The 19,029-nt window shown below is 38.0% G+C and overlaps 1 protein-coding gene across 2 annotated transcripts in view; it reads left to right on the top strand.

Annotated features, from left to right (window-relative positions):
- WDFY3 (WD repeat and FYVE domain containing 3) overlaps positions 1 to 19,029 on the top strand; it is a 255,203-nt gene that overhangs the window by 140,670 nt on the left and 95,504 nt on the right. For both annotated transcript variants that reach the window (XM_006867730.1, XM_006867731.1), the window contains exons 34-37: positions 12,743 to 12,842; positions 14,699 to 14,859; positions 16,754 to 16,983; positions 18,554 to 18,663. In XM_006867730.1, the coding sequence (XP_006867792.1) occupies positions 12,743 to 12,842; positions 14,699 to 14,859; positions 16,754 to 16,983; positions 18,554 to 18,663 (601 nt within the window). The remainder of the gene's footprint in view (positions 1 to 12,742; positions 12,843 to 14,698; positions 14,860 to 16,753; positions 16,984 to 18,553; positions 18,664 to 19,029) is intronic.

The raw sequence follows: 19,029 nt of genomic DNA, 5'->3' as shown, positions 1-19,029 counted from the left end.
TGGACCAAGATCGGGAAGTTTTTCGGCAGTTTTTCATTCTGTGCATAAGGTCGCTGTGAGTTGGTACCGACTCCATGGCACCTAACAACAACAACCACCCTTTCGCCCAGGAGTGGGGAACCTTTTTTTTTTTTTTTTGCCAAGGGTCATGTGGATATTTATAACATCATTCATGGGCCATGCAAAATTGTCAACTTTAAAATTAGCTTGCTGTATTTGGTCAAATAATAAAATTATTAACTAACCCCTCACGTAATGGGTCTGTGGGTTAATGCGCTGGACTGCAAAGTCGGTTTGAACTGCATGGTTGGCGATTCAAGTTCACCAGTCGCTCCTTGGAAATGTTGTACAGGGTGCTGTGGGTATGAACCTGTATGATGGCACTTCACAACAGCAGTGTGGTGGCTGGAGCTGCAGTTGCCTTGGCAGGCCAGACTAAATGATCCTGCAGACTGAACGAGGGCAGGATGTTCCCCACTTCTGCTCTAGCCCATGAATAATTTTCCCTCTCCACAACCCCTGTAACCATCATAGATTATTTCTTTAACTAAGAAAATAATTTCTTAACTTTTTGCTACAGTGTCCTCATAACAATATTTGTCCTTTTAATTGACTAATTTCATGTAGAATAATGTTCTCTAGGTTCCTCCATACTGTGAGGTGTGTCACAGATTCATCATTACTCTTTAACATTGAGGACTATTCCATTGTGTGTATTTAACCATACAAATAACCATAGTTTATTTAACCCTACTTCTGTAGATGGGCATTTGGATTGTTTATCTTTTTGATGTGTCTCTTGTAGACAGGGAAGCTTTCTGTTTTCTAGTATATTCTGTTGTATCTGTCTCTTGAATGGAGCATTTAATCTATTCACATTCAGTGGAATTATCAGTAGGCATTATTTGATTGCTGTCATTTTGCTGTGTGTGCTTTTTTGTGTGTTGCCTGCGAATTTGTTCCACATAATTTTCTGTGCTTGATTCATTCATTTCTACACTGAGCTTGTTTGTGAATTTTCTTTTCATTTCTGTTGAATTAATGTTTACTAAGTTTTTCTGATCTTTTATTTTTGATATTCAGGTTTATTAATTTTATTTGAAGTTACCCTGTATTTTATTTTATTTTGTTTTACCTATTTAAACAATCTGTTTTATCTTGAAATGTACCTGACTTCCTTGCCATTTGGAAATTTTATATGTGCATTGTTCCCTCTTTTTGTTTTGTAGTTGACTTTATTATAACTTGACATCTCTAGTTCTCTATTTTCAGTGTAGGATTGTTTTACTTTACTTTTTGTCTGGATTGAGTCCTGGGTGCCGTGATCATGTGTGATAACCTCAGGTTGTGGTCTGCAGTTGTTGGTTCTCAGTCCAAATAACATCCTTTAGCATTTTTGTAAGGTTGGTCTGGTCATTAAAAATATCCTCTATTTCTGTTTACCTGGAAATGTTCTCATGTCACCATCATATCTGAGGTACAGCTTTGTTGGGCATATGATTCTTGGTTAGCTATTTTTTCTTACAGAGTTTTGTATATGTCATCCCATTGCCTTTTTACCTACATGGTTTCTACTAACAAATTATTGCTTTGTCTTACTGGTTTTCCTTTATAGGTAACTTTTGGTATTTCCCAAGCTGCTCTCAGGATTCTTTCCTTGTCTTTGGTTTTAGAAAGTTTGATTATGATATGTCTTGGCAATTTCAGCTTCTTGTATGCTTATCTTCTCACCTTTCTTAATGTTGGGGAAGTTTTCTTTTACCAACGCGCTGATCATTTTCTCTGAGCTTTCTATTGTCTCTTCTAGTCTGGATTTCTCACCACCTGTAAGTTGTTACTCATCATGTATCCCACATACCTCAAACTTTCTTAAGAATTTTTCATTCTTTTTTCTAATTGTTCTTCCATTTTACTGTTGAGAGATTTAACTTCAGGCTCACTAATTTGGGCTTCCATTGCTTTAAATCTGCTGTTTTGCCCTTTAAATGAATTTCTGTTTCTGAAACCTTAGTATTAATCTTCTGGATTTCTAATTGCAGATTTTGGACTGTTTCAAATTTTGCAGTTGTTTTGCTTTTTAGTGTTTTCCTGAATTCCTGTGAAGTTTATTCCTGTGTTCTCTTAGCTTTCTTTGATCTTTCTGTTAGTCCTTATAAGATACTTGCATATCATTCTTTTGAATGCTTTTTCAGTTCATTAATTTTTTCTTCCCCAAAAATGTTTTCTGTCTCTGCATCTTGGTCATTTTTTTGAGCCATTCTCTCTTGTTTCTTTGTGTGACTGAAAATTGTATTTTGTCTCCAGGGCATTATGGGGTTGTCATATTTGTATTAATTGATGATTGTATGTTGATAAGTTCTTACACTCTCACTGAGTGTCTCTTATGGGTGTAGTTAGAGAATGGAAGTATGTATACTGTTCTTGTTCACTGTTTTGTGCACCTCAGTTTATGGCTGCTCTTTATTACTGATCTTGTGGTATAGGAGCTGGTATTGGCTCTTGCCCAGTGGGTGGAGTTTTTTTGTCACTATGTGAATCTGCTGTGCCAGGCTACCTGCTGTCATTATAGCTGCCCCTTACATGATGGTCATGCCATATCTAGCTGGCCATTAACCAGTCAGTATACTGCTCTCCTGCTCCCTGCTCAGATTCTCCTCCCAGCAAGCACTCAATCTACTTCTCTAACCTTTCCTCTGAAGTTCGGGGTTCCAAGATTTTCTTCTGTGTCTGTTTCATTTGGCCTCTCATACCTTTGCTATTGAGAGTCCGTGTAGTGCATCTGCCTCGTCCACTGTCTTTCCAGAAGTCCTTCAATACAGGTAACGTTTTGATTGTAGTCTTAAAACCACAGTCGTTTATCTTATTCATGTAAACATATCTCACTTCAGTTAGTTATAAGAGATCATTAATGTAATTTTCCACAGTGCTGTCCATTGCTTGCCATCATCCACACAATCGAAAACATTTGTGTAGTCAATAAAGCACAGGCAAATATCTTTCTGGTGTTCACTGATTTCAGCCAAGATTCATCTGACGTCAGCATTGGTATCCCTCATTCCGTGTCCTCATCTGAATCCAACTTGATCCTCTTGTTGTTCCCTGTCATTGTACTGCTGCAATCATTTGTTAATTATCTTTAGCAAAATTTTACTTGCATGAAATATTAATGATATTCTCCAATGATTTCCACATTACACTGTGTCACCTCTCTTTGAAATGGGCACAAATATGGATCTCTTCCAAACAATTGATGAGGTAACTCTTCCAAATTTCTTGACATAGATGAGTGAGTGCCTCCAGTGCTGCATCAGTTTATTGAAAGATTTCAGTTTGTATTCCATCAATTCCCGGGGCATTGCTCTTTGCCAATGTCTTCAGTGTACCTTGGACTTCTTCCTTCTTTCAGGATCATTGGCTCTTGATCATATGCTACCTCTTGAAATGGTCAAATATCAACTGTTTTCTTCTTGGTACAGTGACTGTGTTTTCCGTCTATCTTCTTTCGATGGACAACATTGTGGAGAATGAATATTCTAGAACACTTAATAGTGCTCATGAGGAACCTGTACATTGACTAAGTTAGTTGTTCAAACAGAACAAGGGTTTACTGAATGGTTTAAAATTAGGAAAGGTGTGTGCCAGGGTGTATTCGTTAACTCTACTTATTCATTCTGTATGCTGAGCAGATCATTTGAGAAGTTGGATTAGATGAAGAAATATGTGGCATGAGGGTTGGAGGAAGACTCATTAGTAATGTGTAATGTGCAGATGATACAACCCTGCTTGGTGAAAATGAGGAGGACTTAATCTTTACTGATGAAGATCAAAGACCACAACTTTCATTGTGGGTTGCACTTCAATGTAAAGAAACAAATCCTCAGCACTGAACTTACATCAACATAAAAATAGAAAAGATTGAAGTTGTCAAAGACTTCATTTTACTCAGATCCACCATCAACACTCATGGAAGCAGCACTCAAGAAATCAAATGATGTATTGCGTTAGGCACATCCGCACAAGACCTCTTTAAATGTTCAAGAACAAAGATGTCAGTTTGAGGACTAAGGGGCACCAGACCCAAAACATGGTATTTATATACCAGGTATTTATTTAAATGGTTCAGTCATGGCCAGTGCGGGGAAATCAAAACAGATCTGAATTTTTCTTGTTATTGTTATCATTCCAGTATACCTACGTACATTTTACAGATTTTTAAAATGTGGTGTCCTAGAACAAAAACCGCAAAGAGAATGTTACAACTGAAGCCCTGGAATGAGAGACTTCTAAGAGTCATAATGAAGCCTTTTCAGCAGCCTGATGTGGGAGACTGGATTATTGCTAGGACTGGAGAGAGGTCTGCTGCCTCCGTCTCTGAGCAGTGCATTGCTGTTTCTGACTCGGCTATGCAACATACATACTGCCCTTGTTTTCTAAGAGGAAGGTGAAGTTTCTATCAGGCTTTCAACTTAGAATTTTTCTTGTTCTGGTTATCATTCCAGTATACCTACCTCCATTTTACAGATTTGAGTATATCCTGGCTTTGCTTGTCAGCCATGACTGTACAGTGACGATCTAATTCAAAGTCATGGGAGAAGGAAAAATAAGCACACGTGAAAAAGAAGCGATGAATAGCTATATCCAATGAAGACGATTTCAAGTTTTTATGAATTTTAATAGCTAGTTAACCATGGGTGAATGATCGTTGGAGCCCTGGTGTAGTGCCATTGGATAAGCCCTCGACTTCAAGGTCAGTTTGAGGCACCAGGTCGGTGGCATTTTGAGTGCCTTCTAACCCGAGGGGTTCATTTTACGGTACTATATATAGCAGTATTTCTGTATTTATAAGGTTTTCGGTGAAAAAAAATTCCATTGTCTTTCAATTCCATTTCTTCATGACGTTTTGAAGCCCCCTCGTACGACAGAATTATGCCTGGTTGTACTTGGAATCAGGGAAGATTAGAGGAATTATATTTCAGAGAGAAGCAAGGAGGGCCCAGATAGTATATTCCAGGTAGATTCTAAATGCCTTAATGTAGACACCAAGTTTCATGAATCCATTTATTGCTCACAACATTTAGTATCTAGTGTGTTCTTTAAATGTTCTTAAGTTTTTTTTAAATAGTTTGGCTATTAGCTGTCTCTCTTGTAATTCCAGAACAGGATGATAAGATACCACCTAATCAAACAGGTCCAAGTTTATTTTTAAAATGAACTATTTGGGAGACCTTTACATCTGATACTAAAGGTATTCAGAACACATATACAGAAAATATGTGTATTACTGAAAATGTGTTTTGCTTCCTATGGTATAAAACATACATACATATAAATGTTGTTAAGTGTTGTCGAGTTAGTTCTGACTCAAAACAACTCTGCATAGGAGCAGCTGGTTAGCAGTCCAGTGCTTATTTTACAGCAATACCAGTACCCCATAAGTATATGATTATGAAGTCTTTATTCCTGAACATATTCAAGAAGAGTAGTATCTTGAATACTTTCCATTTGTCTTCATGACGGAAGGGGCTTGAACCAATTGATGTCTAGTTGGATGAACCTGAACCAGCTGTTACCAGTCATACAATTGTTAAAATATCATTAATATCTACTTATTTAATTACATGCACAGATGGTCATATGAAATTATTGTTGTTGTTTGGAGCTGTGGAGTTGGTCACTAGCTGTCTATTAAAAAAAAAAAAGACTCTATTTCATACCAACTGGTTTGAATGTGATAGCCAGCCCAGGTAGTGTAATATAAAGAGGATGGGTTTTAGAGTAAGAAATTCTGACCTCAATAATTAATTTAAAGTCATTCCCTGAAGCCGGGATGATATGTGTTAACAGCCCTGTGAGATTGTTGTGACGATTAAATATGTAGCTCACTCAGCAAAATCTATTTTGAGGAATGAAATAATGTGCTGGTTATAACTGTGGCCCTAGCCAAATTCAGTTCTTATCACTCTTAACTGTTTACCCATCTGTAAAATGATATCAAAATTGAATCTGTCTCTAAGGGTTATTGTGAGGATTAAGTAAGATATATAACAGTGCCTGACACACAGGACATGCTCAGAAACTGGATGAAGTAGCCTGTGTTTACTTGTATAAACGTATATCTGATGTGTTCTCCTAGCTCTGTTTCTTTTACCACCGGACTTCCTGTGGAGGCCTCAGTGATTCCACTGTCCATGACAACCACAGTAGCAGTGAAAAGACAGTGCAGGAGGACAGATGACCGGAAAGGAAAGATGACGAAACTAGGGACTGAGAGTATTGGCTTCCTTGACACCATAAGCAATGTTCTCTGGTCTGAGGCCTTCAGTACATTCTGTTCCAACCTTATTCTCAAAGACCCCTGTCACCATTGTCTTAAATCAGAATGAAACCCACTCTGAGTGATTACAAGGTGCAAACAGGCAAAAAAAAAAAAAAACTTGCAAAACTGGGCAAAAAGAGATCAGAAAATAATTCCAAGAGGAGATGAGATGTCAGTCAAGAGAAAGACAACAGTCAGAACAAAGAAGCTCAAAATCCACAGAACAGAACACACAGGGCCTTCCTCACAGAACCATCGTGGTCTCACCGTGGACAGCAGATGTCCAGCTCTGGCAAGCCTGAGCATAGGCATGAAGATTCTGTGTGGTGCCCCTGGCCTCCAAAAGGACTCTGAGTCTTTGAAGACTGATAGTCTTGATTAGTTTCACTCTTTTACCAGGGAAACAGATTGTTCAGCCGGAGGCCAAAACAGGTCTCATCTCGTCTTCATTTTGCAATCAGCACATTCTGGTTGACTGGGTCCATCAACGGTATCTAATAGGTTTATAAAGCAATCATGCCTTGGAGTGTACCAAGTCCTTTTGTTTGAGCGTTTGTTAACTTCAATGTGATTTTAGTAGGACAGGAGAATATGGTATAATGGGGGTGAGGGTCGTCTTTGGCATCAAAGAAACAGGTTAATTGTGACTCCTGTAAGCCTCCATTATCTATAAAATGGGAATGATGCTACCTTCTTCACAGGGATGTGTTGAGGATTAAATGAGATATATATATTTGGAGCCCTGGTGTGGCAATGTGGGATAAAACACTGGAATGCAAGGTTGTTTTGAGCAACCGGATTGGCGGTTCTAACTCACCATATGCTCCTTGGAAATCTACAAAGGGTTACTATGAGTCGGAACCAACTCAATGGCACTTAACAACAGCAACACATAATAGTTCAATAAATTGTTTTTTAATGCTTCCTAGATAACTACTCATGCATTCATAAAAATGTAAGCTCTTTAAAAATTGTTGTTGTTGTTAGGTGCCATCAAGTTGGATCGACTCATAGCAGCCCTATGCACAACAAAACAAAACACTGCCTGGTCCTGGGCCAACCTCACAATTGTTGACACGCTTGAGTCCATTAATGCTGCCACTTTGCCAATCCATCTCACTGGGGTCTTCCTCTTTTTCTCTGACCCTCCATCTTACCCAACATGATATCCTTCTCCGATGACTGGTCCCTCCTGACAATATGTCTGAATTATGAGAGACAAAGTTAGCCCATCTTGTCCTCCAAGGAGCACTTTGGCTGCACTTCTTCCAACACAGCTCTGGTGGTTCTTTTGGCAGCCCATGATACTTTCAATATTCTCAAAAACAATAACTCAAAAGCGTCATTTCTTCTATGGTCTTCCTTATTCACTGCCCAACTTCTGCATTAATAGAAGGTTATTGAAAATTCCATGGCTTTAAAAGTTTAGAAGTTAGAGTACTTTAAATCTTAGCAGGAGCATTTGAACTACTCAGTTAGGACCAATAGCAAATGTAGATTCTGCGTGTTGGCTACTCATGTAGCAACCTCATTTAGGAAATTAGAGGGCTACTGGTAAATGCCCATTGATGACTGAATCTGCCTGAAATCCTTCTGAACAAAAAAATATATTTTTTAATCACATAAAATGAATTTTCTTGACTCTGTTGGAAGAAGTACAGCCAGTTGCTCCTTGGAAGCCAGGATGGCCAGATTTTATCTTTCATACTTTGGACATACCATCAGGAAGGACCAGTCCCTGGCAAAGGATGTCATGTTTGGTAATTTGCAGGGTTCGAGAAAAAGAGGAAGACCCCCCGACAAAATGAATTGGTACATTGGCAGCAGCAATGGGCTCAAACGTAGCAACAATTGTGAGGTTGGCACAGGAGTGGCCAGTGTTCATTCTGTGGTGCATAGGGTCACTGTGAGTCACTATGACCGACTTGATGGCACCTAACAACAACAATAATGAAAACGTCTTTAAAGTGCTAAAGAGCAAAGATGTCAGTTTGAGGACTAAAGTATACCTGATATTGTCAGTCACCTCATATGCACGTGAAAGTTGGACAGTGGATAAGGAAGACCATAGAAAAATCAATACATTTGCATTGTGTTGTCGAAGAATATTGAAAGAACAATGGACTGTCAGAAAAACAAATCTGTTTTGGAAGAAGTTCAGCCAAAATGCTCTTTACAGACGAAGATGGTGATACTTCGCCTCTCCTATCTTGGGTACGTCAGGAGAAACTAGTCTCTAGAGAAAACCCTGTTTGGTGAAGTGGAAGGTTGTTGAGAAAGAGGAAGAAGACAGTCAAGGCATGGATTGACACAAGAGCAGCAACAATAAACTCAAATATAGCAACAGTTGTGGACCCAGACAGTATTTCATAGGATCGCTAGAGTTCAGAAAAACATTTGCCTAACACAATTTATCATTTGACTTCTTGACTATTGCTTCCATGAGTGTTGCTAGGGTATGTTGAAAATGAAGTCTTTGACAACAACAGTATATTCTCTATCATGACATTATTTCATGGTCCAATTGTTAAGATTTCTGTTTTCTTTACATTGTGGTGCAACCCATGCTGAAGGCTGTGGTCTTTGATTTTCATCAGTGTTTCAAGTCCTCTTTACTTCCAGCAAGTGTGTCATCTGCATATCACAGGTTGTTAATTAATCTTCCACCAATCCTGATGCTATGTGCTTCTTTATAGTTCATTCACCTTTTCTGATTATTTGCTAAGCATACAAATTCAATAAGTGTGGTAAAAGGATACAACATTGATGCTCACCTTTCCTGATTTAAACCATTCAGTATCCCTTTGTTCTGTTCAAACAACTGCATATGTACACATTCCTAATGAGCATAATGAACTGATCTGGGAATACTCTTTCTTTGCAATGTTGTCCATAGTTTGTTACGATCCACACAGTCAAAAACATTTTTATAGTCCATAAAACATAAGTAATCATCTTTATGGTATCATCTGCTTTTAGCCAAGATCCATCTGATGTCAGCAATGATGTCCTTTGTTCCATGTCCTCTTCTGAATCCAACTTGAGTATCTGGCAGGTCCCAGTCAATGCACTGCTGCAGCTGTTTTTGAATTATTCTCTGTGGGCTAATGTGCTGGACTGCAGTCAGTGTGAACCGCAAAGTCGGTGGTTCATGCTCACCAGCCGCTCCTTGGAAACCCTATACGGGGTTGCTATGGGTTGGAACCAACTTGACAACATTTAACAACAACACAGCAGAATTTTGGTTGCACATGACATTAATGATAACGGTTCAATGATTTTTCCATTTTGGTGGGTCACTTTTCTTTGGAATGGGCACAAATAGAGATCACATCCATTTGCTTGGCCAGGTAGCTGTCTTCTGCCAGTACTGCATCAGTGTGTTGAAACATTCAAATTTCTAATCAGTGTTTGGAGCCTTGTTTTTGCCCAATGCCTTCAGTGCAGTTTTGGCTTCTTCCTTTAAAACTGTTTAGTCATCTGATACTTCTTGTAATGGTTGAACACCAACCAGTTCTCTCTGGAACAGTGACTTTTCATTCCTTCCATCTTCTTCTGATGCCTCCTGCATCATTCAGTATTTTGCCCATGTTGTTGCTGTTGTTAGGTACCATCAAGTCAAGTCCAAATCATATCTACCCTGGACACAACAGAACAATACACTGCCCAATCCCATGCCATTCTAACAGTTGTTGCTATGCTTGAAACTACTGTTGCTGCCACTGTTGATCCATGTCACCTGGGGTCTTCCTTTTTTTCCACTGACCCTTCTTTACTTTACCAACATGGTGAATTTTGCCCAGGAAATCTTCAATTTTGCAATATTTTTCTTCAGTTCTTTCAGCTTGAGAAATGCTGAGCATGTTTTTCCCTTATGATTTTCTAACTTCAGACCATTGCATGTTTCATTATTATACTTGACTTTGTCTAATCAAGCTGCCCTTGGAAATTTTCTGCTCAGCTCTTGTACTCAAGAGCAACTTTAGAGTCTCTTCTGACTTTCATCTAGGTCTTTTCTGACCTTTTCATGACCTTTTTTGCTTTCTTCATGGATGGTGCTCTTGATATCATCTCACAATTGTGGTTTTTGGTCGTTAGTGTCTAATACATCAAGTTAATGGCATGGATGAAACAAAGCTCTAGGACCATTGTTTCCTTGTGTGGCCTAACTTGAAATTGGAAGAGATAGCAGCTTACTGCTAAGAAAGCTGTTGTTGAGATGGTGTCTCATTTTAAGTGAGATCTGTTCAAGGTCATATTGTGTATGTTGTGTACTTGTTTTCTTTTTTTTTTTTTTGTATGAGTAACTAATGGTCTGCCCCACTGCCTGTCCTGACCTTGTTTTAGCTGATATTATTGATCTTCTTCATTATCTCTCTTTCCACAGATATAGTCTATTTGATATCTGTGCATTCAGTCTGGTGAGGTCCGTGTGTTTAAAAAGGGTATTTACAATGACTAAGTCACTGAACTTGTAAAATTCCATCATGCGATGTCCAGCATTGCTCTTACCACCAAGGTCATATTTTCTAACTACTGATGCTTCCTGTTTGTTTCTAACTTTCACATTCCAATCACCAGTAGTTATCAATGCATCCTGATTGCATGTTTGATCAGTTTGAATGAGAAATTTGACAGAGTTCTTCTATTTCATTATCACTGACTTTAGTGGTTGTTATGTAAATTTAATAATAGTGATACTAACTGGTCTTCCTTGTAGGCATATGGATATTGTCCTATCACAGACAGCATTGTACTTCAAGATAAATCTTGAAATGCTTTTCTGATGATTGATCTGATGCCATTCCTCTTTGATTTGTTATTCCCAGCATTGTAAACAATGTAATTGTTTATTCAAAATGGTCAATGCCAGTCCATTTCCACTCGTTAACGCCGCATATCTACCTGGTATAGTGTTTCCAAGGACCAACTTGTAGGTTTGAACAATTGTGGTTGGTTCACAGTCCAGTGCTGATCATACAGTGCTACACCAGTAGTCCATTAATGCCTAGTATACAGATTTGTATGCATTCCATTTCATTTTTGACAACTTTGTATTTTCCTCGATTCATACTTTGTATGGTCTACATTCTCATTATTAGTGGATGTTAGCACCTGTTTCTTCCCATTTCAAGTTACGCCATATCAGCAAATGAAGGTCCTGAAAGCTTTGCTCCATATATGTCATTTTTGAGGTGGCAGCTCTTCCCCAATCATATTTTAAGCGCCTCCAATCTTAGGAGCTCATCTTGCAGCATTATATCTGACAGTATTCTACTGGTATTCATAAGGTTTTTACTAGCTAAGCATTCAGTAGTGTTCTGCCATTCTTCCTTTCTGGTTTGTCTTAGACTGGAAACTCTACTGAAACCTGCCCACCATGAATGACTCGTCTGGTATTTAAAATACTGTGGCACAGCAACACACAATTGCTTCTTCAAGTTCATTGGCTAAGAATCCACACAACACATGTATCTCAAACATACGGAAACAACAGTAGGTCTATTTGTTGAATAGTCTGATACCAACATATATCTAAAGCCTTGGCTAACACTGTTGACATTTCAGAACATTGACAGAGGGCCTTCCCACCTTTCATCTCTAAGTTCCTGTGCTTTGTCTCCTATCAAGTTACATACCTGAAAGCTATGCACCTCAATTATACTAGCTCTAATTGCCGTTAGAAAGACTGTCAGAAGACTGTAGTTTACCTTTGCACCCTTAGCACTCATTTCCGGTTATTCTGAAATTCATCTTTTATGCTTTGGAAAACTGTCATCTTTTATGCTTTGGAAAGACACCACCTCTAACGTCGTTCACTGTTCTCTTTATAAAACCCACAGAGGACATTCCTCTCACAATTTTTGGAAACAAACACCCCTTCTGACCATCTAGTGTGCTTCCTTTTGTAGATAATTTAAGTTTTGTAATCCACATTCCTATCAGTTTTCTTCTTCCTTTTTGGCATCTAGAGAGCTCAGAGCTAACTTGTGTCTTTAGTTTTTTGTTATAAATATTTCCCTCCCCTTTGACCTACCCATTTATTAGTATCTTGAGTTTTTGAATCTATTCTAATGGCTTTCTTATTTATATTATGTGTCTTATTAAAAACCACCAGATCTTTCTTGGAAGGAAGTGAGGTATAATAGTTGACTATCAAATACTTGTAATGTTAAGAATACTATTTTTTGTAGAATGGATTCAAAGGAATATGATATTTTACCTTTGCTTCAAAAACATGTTCTTAACCTTGTGGTCAGAAAAATAAGAGAAATTATAGGCATATGCCGTATACCAGTCCTCATGTCAGGTTTGATCATTTACCAGTAAGTTTTCTTTTAACTTTTTGTTGTATTTGGTAATATAACTATGGATTAGTCCTCTGTTTAGTTGGTTCTGTTAATAATTCTGAATTTCATTGACTAGGCTTCTCCTGAAAGATCTACAAGAACTCAGCAAAAAGAATTTCAGACTTACATTTTGGATAGTGTGATGGACCATTTGCTTGCAGCTGATGTATTATTGGGTAATTCTGTGTTTTTATTTTTATTTTTTTAAAGTACTAGTAGTTAGTTTCTACTTCAACATCTGAATCCCAAGTATATCTTCTTTTTGACATTGTAGCTTTTTGTCTTTTGTGCATTTTCCCATGTTTTTGAAATGTCCTTTATAATGAGGAAAAGGCTTGTCCAGCTTTTTCCTTTGATTCTTGGATGATAATTCAATGCCAGGAAGTCCTTATGGTGTAGACTGACTCGTGTTTGCGAACTGGGTGGCAGGATAAAGAGAAGAAAAATGTTTTTAAGACAATGTTATATACACAGGTTATTTTATGAATATCTAGTAAATTCTAAATTAACTTTTGATACTATTTTGAATCTAGCATCTTATAGTCAACATATTTGTGTAACATTTGTCTATGGTACTGCATGAAGCAGGATTCCATTTGTTTTCATTGTTATACAAAGGGACCTTTTAAAGTCATAAAAGAATAGAATTAAAAGATAATAAAACTTTTCCATGAACTTTTTGAAGACCCCTTATATATAATTCTGTCATATAAATATAAAGGGGCTTCAGAAGTTTGTGGAGAAAATTCATTATGTTACAATTCCATTTTTCCTTGAATTTTTAAAGCTCCCTCATGTATATAATATTTATACCTTTTTATTGCATATATACACATCGGAGTAGAATTGTTGGTTCATAGATAAGTATAAAACATTCTTAAAGATTGTTTCTAGGACAGACATGGAATCAAAGCACGTTAAAATAACATGTTTCCTATGTGTGTAAAAACTCAAGCCTTGGTGTAAATGTAATACAGTGTAAATACAGTGTAAATGCATTGGCACCAATTTGTATACATAAGACAAAGATGGAATTTAAAGCAAAAAGGAAGTAATGACTTAGTCTATTTGCTTTCTGAATACCTGGTGATACTGTTACTATAACATCTGTGCTATTAGATTAGCTTTTTTTTTTTTTTACCTCAAGTACATGTGTCAGAAAACTTGAGTATTGTCTAGTATACAACATTGTACCCTCAAAGCAAGTGTTAAGTCAAACTTTCATAATTGTCTCTGCCAACTTTGAATTGAGATCAGGCCTACTATTACAGAAAGACCCAAAATGAAAACTTTTGCATAATGGAGTAATTCAGACTTCGGTTGAATTTATAATCACATTGATTAGAGGTCCCATCATTTCTATATGGGCAGCATTCTCGTTAGAAGCAGGGGTAGGAGACTCATCTTAAAGCACTCTGCATGCGGCAGCACACTGAACACATTAAGGTAGCTTTGTAAAACAGTGCTGTGGAGTGGGTGGGTACCCTTTACACCACAACTGATTTTACTTTTATTTTTTATGATTTTCCTGAAGTTTTTCTGTGTACATTTATCTCATTGTTATTAAAGGTATATTCAGTATTATTTGTTTTGCCCTTTATTTGTTGTTGTTGTGGTTGTTAAGTGTAATCAAGTAGATTCTGACTCATAGAGACCCTGTATAGGGTTTTTGAGGAGTGGCTGGTGGGTTTGAACCACCAACCTTGTAGTTAGCAGTCCAGTGCTTATCCTGTGTGCCACTAATATATTGATTTAAGTTTTCTCTCAAACAGAGGTTATCTGCCCATGAGCACTCAAGTTGGCAAACTGTTGGCCTATTACAGATTGTCTTAATGCAGTGTGTGGCTTTACAGTCAGTCTCAACCTATGTGTTTTATCTTGCAGAAATGATTTCTTCCAGTATTTATCAGGGTTTCTCATGATCTTATATCTAAATGTAATAGATGTACTCACTTGTTCTTAGACTGATTTGTTTGAGGATCTGTATGGAGATAGCCATTTTCTTAGACATTTTTTTCTTACTGGAATTTAGGGGAAGATGCATCTCTGCCTATTACCAGTGGAGGAAGTTACCAGGTATTGGTGAACAATGTGTTTTATTTCACACAACGTGTGGTGGACAAGCTTTGGCAAGGCATGTTCAACAAAGAATCTAAACTTCTTATAGATTTTATAATTCAACTAATTGCACAGGTAATTCATTGTCACTATTAGTTGTAGAGTATGTTTTCTTAAGAAAAAGCTTTGCCTATCGTGTCAAAATTGTTGGAAATAAGTGTAACTAATGAATGTTAATGTTTAATATAAAGCTTAGCTTATTACAAGGACATTTTGAAATCTAGACTTGCTTCATTCTCTCAAGCTCTGGTCATCTCCTCTTACTGTTAATTATTATTCTTCACTATCCTGGTAGCTTGGTTTCCTTCCTTTGGTTTTAAATATCTCAGATTGCTACCAATTTTGTAAAATGATAAATTGTTGTAAAGACTTACGACTCATGAACTATAGATACAAAGTTAAGTTGAAAAGTTCCAGTGCATACATACATGACTTTATTCCAGATAAACAGATCTCTCTGATCAGTGGATGGCTGCAGATAAGTTCTCTCAATAATACGCTTGTCTTAATCTCAGTAGGGTACCTTGAAGAAAGCAGTCCACTCAATACAATTTGCTTCTGAGGGTATCTGCTGGATGAGTTTAATTCAAAGCAGAGCGTTAGCTCAGAAGGTTATAAGATTATGCCACAGAGTAGGTTCCGACTCATAGCGATCCTGTATGGAGTTTCCTAGGCTGTGTATCTTTATGGGAGTAGAAAGGCTCATCTCTCTCCCGTGTAACTACTAATACTGTCAAACTGCTGACCTTGAGTTTAACAGCCCGACTCATAACTACTACACTACAGGAGCTCCTTTTCAAGGTTATGGCAGCTGGTTTTTGGGATTCTCTAAGGTTAAATTTGATAAATTGTCTTAAAAAGGACATAGGATAATCACAGGAGTTTATTAGAAAGAAGTTTTAAGAAAAATGAAAAAAACAAAAAACACTGGTGAGAAAAAGGCCAACAAAATTGCAATGAGGAATTTTTTTCCCTATCACCACAATGTACCTGCTCATTTTTTAAAGGTAGAAAGACTATCCTACAAGAATTTCATTGGGAAACCTTACCCCTTCCACCCTCCAGCCTTGCCCATCAGTCTTCTTTTTGTTCCCCAAACTGAAGTAACATTGAAAAGGAGTACAATGTGAGCCCCTTGAGGATGCCAAAATGATTCTTTTTATGTGTAATTCAAATAGTGCGGAATTCTTTGGGGACAGGTTAGCGAGATAGAAACATCCCCTTCAAAAGTATATACATAGATGGAGGATATGGAGAGAAAACAAGTTACTATGATTTTGTAGCAGTACTTAACCTCATGTCAAAGGACTATTCCGTTCTTGTGAATTTAAGCTTCACAAAGTTCATTCTTTGGCAAAGTCCTTGTTCCTTTGAACATAACATTTTTGAGTACATTGATACCTTTAGTTTAGGAATACTGGCCGGGTTTGGCACAAGTTATCAATCTTAATTCATAATGTAGAAAGTAGAAAATACTGTTACTATGTTTTATGAGCATGTGGTCCGTAGGGTTTTCTCACGTCACCTAAGAGATCTGTATTTAAGTCAAAGAGAGAATTATTAAGAAAGAGGATAAAACTAGAATGTCAAAAAATACATCTTTTTAATTGAACATTTTAGGTTCTTTTCCTCCAGTGATGTTGAATAGAGCTGATTTGGTCAGAGACTGTGTCTGGGGAACGTTCTTCACGTTTCCTGCTCTTCTGCAGCAGAGTTAGCGGCTGTCCTCACTGGGCCAACCTAACACACACTCTGTAATTTGACGTAGTACTCATTTCATTAAATTGAATTTTTGTGTCTTAAGAGTGCTGAGCTTCATAATATCAAGAGCTGTGTTTAAACTTCTTATCCCTAATACTTAGCATGGCATATGGTGCATAATCAACCTAATAACAGTTCATGATTGAATGATAAGCAAATCTTTCATTTTCATCCACTTGACTAAATCAAGTGTCTTCCCTATTTTTAGTCGAAACGAAGATCCCAAGGATTGTCACTGGATGCGGTTTATCACTGCCTGAATAGGACCATTCTGTACCAGTTCTCCCGGGCACACAAAACCGTTCCTCAGCAAGTAGCGCTCCTTGATTCACTCAGGGTCCTCACAGTAAACAGGAACTTGATCCTGGGACCTGGCAACCATGACCAGGAATTCATTAGCTGTCTGGCTCACTGCTTGATTAACCTGCATGTTGGAAGGTAAATCCTTTAAGTTCACTTTGTCATGTTAAAACTGTCTGATACCATCTCACCAGAATTTAAACTGCATTTTAGTTGTTACATTTCTTTTTCCTTTAGCCTTTTCAGTTAAAGCTTCATATGAAGGGTAAAAGGCAAAGGTTGTATTTTTTCTTAAAGGATCATGGATTTATTTTTAACTGACTTTTCTACATTGTTTAAAACTTCTACAATGACCATGTGTCTCTTGTATAGCTGTAAAAAGGATATTTGCTTAGAAAGCAAACTTTGTTGGAGGCTGAGAGAACAGTTATATGGTAAATGATTAAATTAGTGTTTTTCCCCTGATTGTTCTCACAGATAGTTCTTTAGTGTCTGCTAGAGGCCAGGCTGGGATGAAATGTGAGTAAGATAGACCCTGTGGCAGCCTTCCTGTAGTATGGCCTAGGAGAGAAGACAGCGAGGCACGACCAGTCAGGTGTGCTGAGAGCTGTACTAGGGAGAAGAGGCACCATGCTTTGGGAGCACACAACCAGGGCCACTGATGAGGAAGAAATACCCTTGGGTTACAGCTTGAGACCTAATTTGTGGGGAGGTTAGCCCTGCAAAAGAGGATGTGGAAGGAAGACTGGTATTGGAAGAAAGAGAAGCATCTGAGTTTGCCTCGAGGAAAGAAAGAGTGTGTGGCTTATCTGGAAAACTGCAGTTATTTCCCTGCTACCGGAACAGAGAAATCAGAGAGGAGACATGTGTCTTAGTGATCTAATGCTATTATAACAGTATCCCACAAGTACCGAGAGCTTTAACCAACAGTAATTGATTCTTTCACAGTTTAAGAGGCTAGACGTCCAAATTCAGCTTCCTGGCTCTAGGGGAAGCCTTCCTCTGTCTGCTGGCTCTGGAGGAAGGACTTTGTCTCTTTGAGCTTCCTCTCCTGGGTGATCTTCCTGTGGTTTATTTAGCCTTTCTCCTCCCCCGCCACTCCTTCTCTACTGTCTGGCATAATCTCTTGTATCTCAGAAGAGGTTGACTCCAGAATACAGCCTGTACTAATCCTGCCTCATTTATGTAGCCTAGACAGCTCATTCCCAAATGGGATTCTAGCCTGCGTATAGTTTAGGATTTACAACACATATTTGGGAAGAGGGCATGATTTAATCTATAACAGCATATTAGGAAAATAACCTCAGTTAAGCTAACTTTTTGGAATTGTGAGGCAAAAGTGTTAATGATCAAATAGCATCTTAAAAATGAAGATGCTCATCTAGATAACTGTGTGTGCTGCCTGAATTCCCTGAGTCATCTTCAACTCAAGGCAGCCTCTTAGATAACAGAACAAAATGTTATCAAGGTCTGTGCCATCATGATGCTAACGTTAATTACATTTTGACAAGTGGATTTGAGATGACCCTGTAAAGTGGCATATTTATGGTAGAAATTTTGTGCATCTGCTATTCATCAACTTGCCAGTAATAAAATGTCACAATAGAGCCGTGGTTCATCATGTTTCTGCAGACTAATAACCCCTAGCCATACAGTTTTAGTTATAGTCATTTCTTTCATGTAATTTAAACTGACTGGAATTTTGCAGCAATGTGGATGGGTTTGGACTGGAAGCAGAAGCCCGCATGACTACATGGCACATTATGATTCCCTCTGACATCGAGCCAGATGGTGGTTACAGTCAAGATATTAGTGAAGGTAACAACCCCTGTTTTTTGTATGTTTGGTACTTTTCTATCATTCACTCATTTCTAATTTTTAAGATATAAAAAAAAATGGCTGCAGAAACTGACAACATTGAGAGCCACTATTCTTAGTAAGTCATAACTGTACATACTCAAATGTATACCAAATACCTCCTGCATATCAAAATTGTTATACCACTTCCTAGTACATTGCTAGCCCTCGACATTTGTTAGTGGCACTGGGATACTCAGTGATACTACTACATTTGCATAAGTTGTTGTTGTCAGGTGCTGTCGAGTCGGAACCGACTCATAGCGACCCCATGCACAGCAGAACGAAACAATGTCCGATCCTGGGCCAACCTCACTACCGCTGCCA

Source organism: Chrysochloris asiatica, unplaced genomic scaffold (genome assembly GCF_000296735.1).
Source record: "Chrysochloris asiatica unplaced genomic scaffold, ChrAsi1.0 scaffold00109, whole genome shotgun sequence".
NCBI classification, from domain to species: Eukaryota; Metazoa; Chordata; class Mammalia; order Afrosoricida; family Chrysochloridae; genus Chrysochloris; species Chrysochloris asiatica.
The sequence above is the reverse complement of the archived record's forward strand: the minus strand, read 5'-3'. Positions and strand labels throughout refer to the sequence as shown.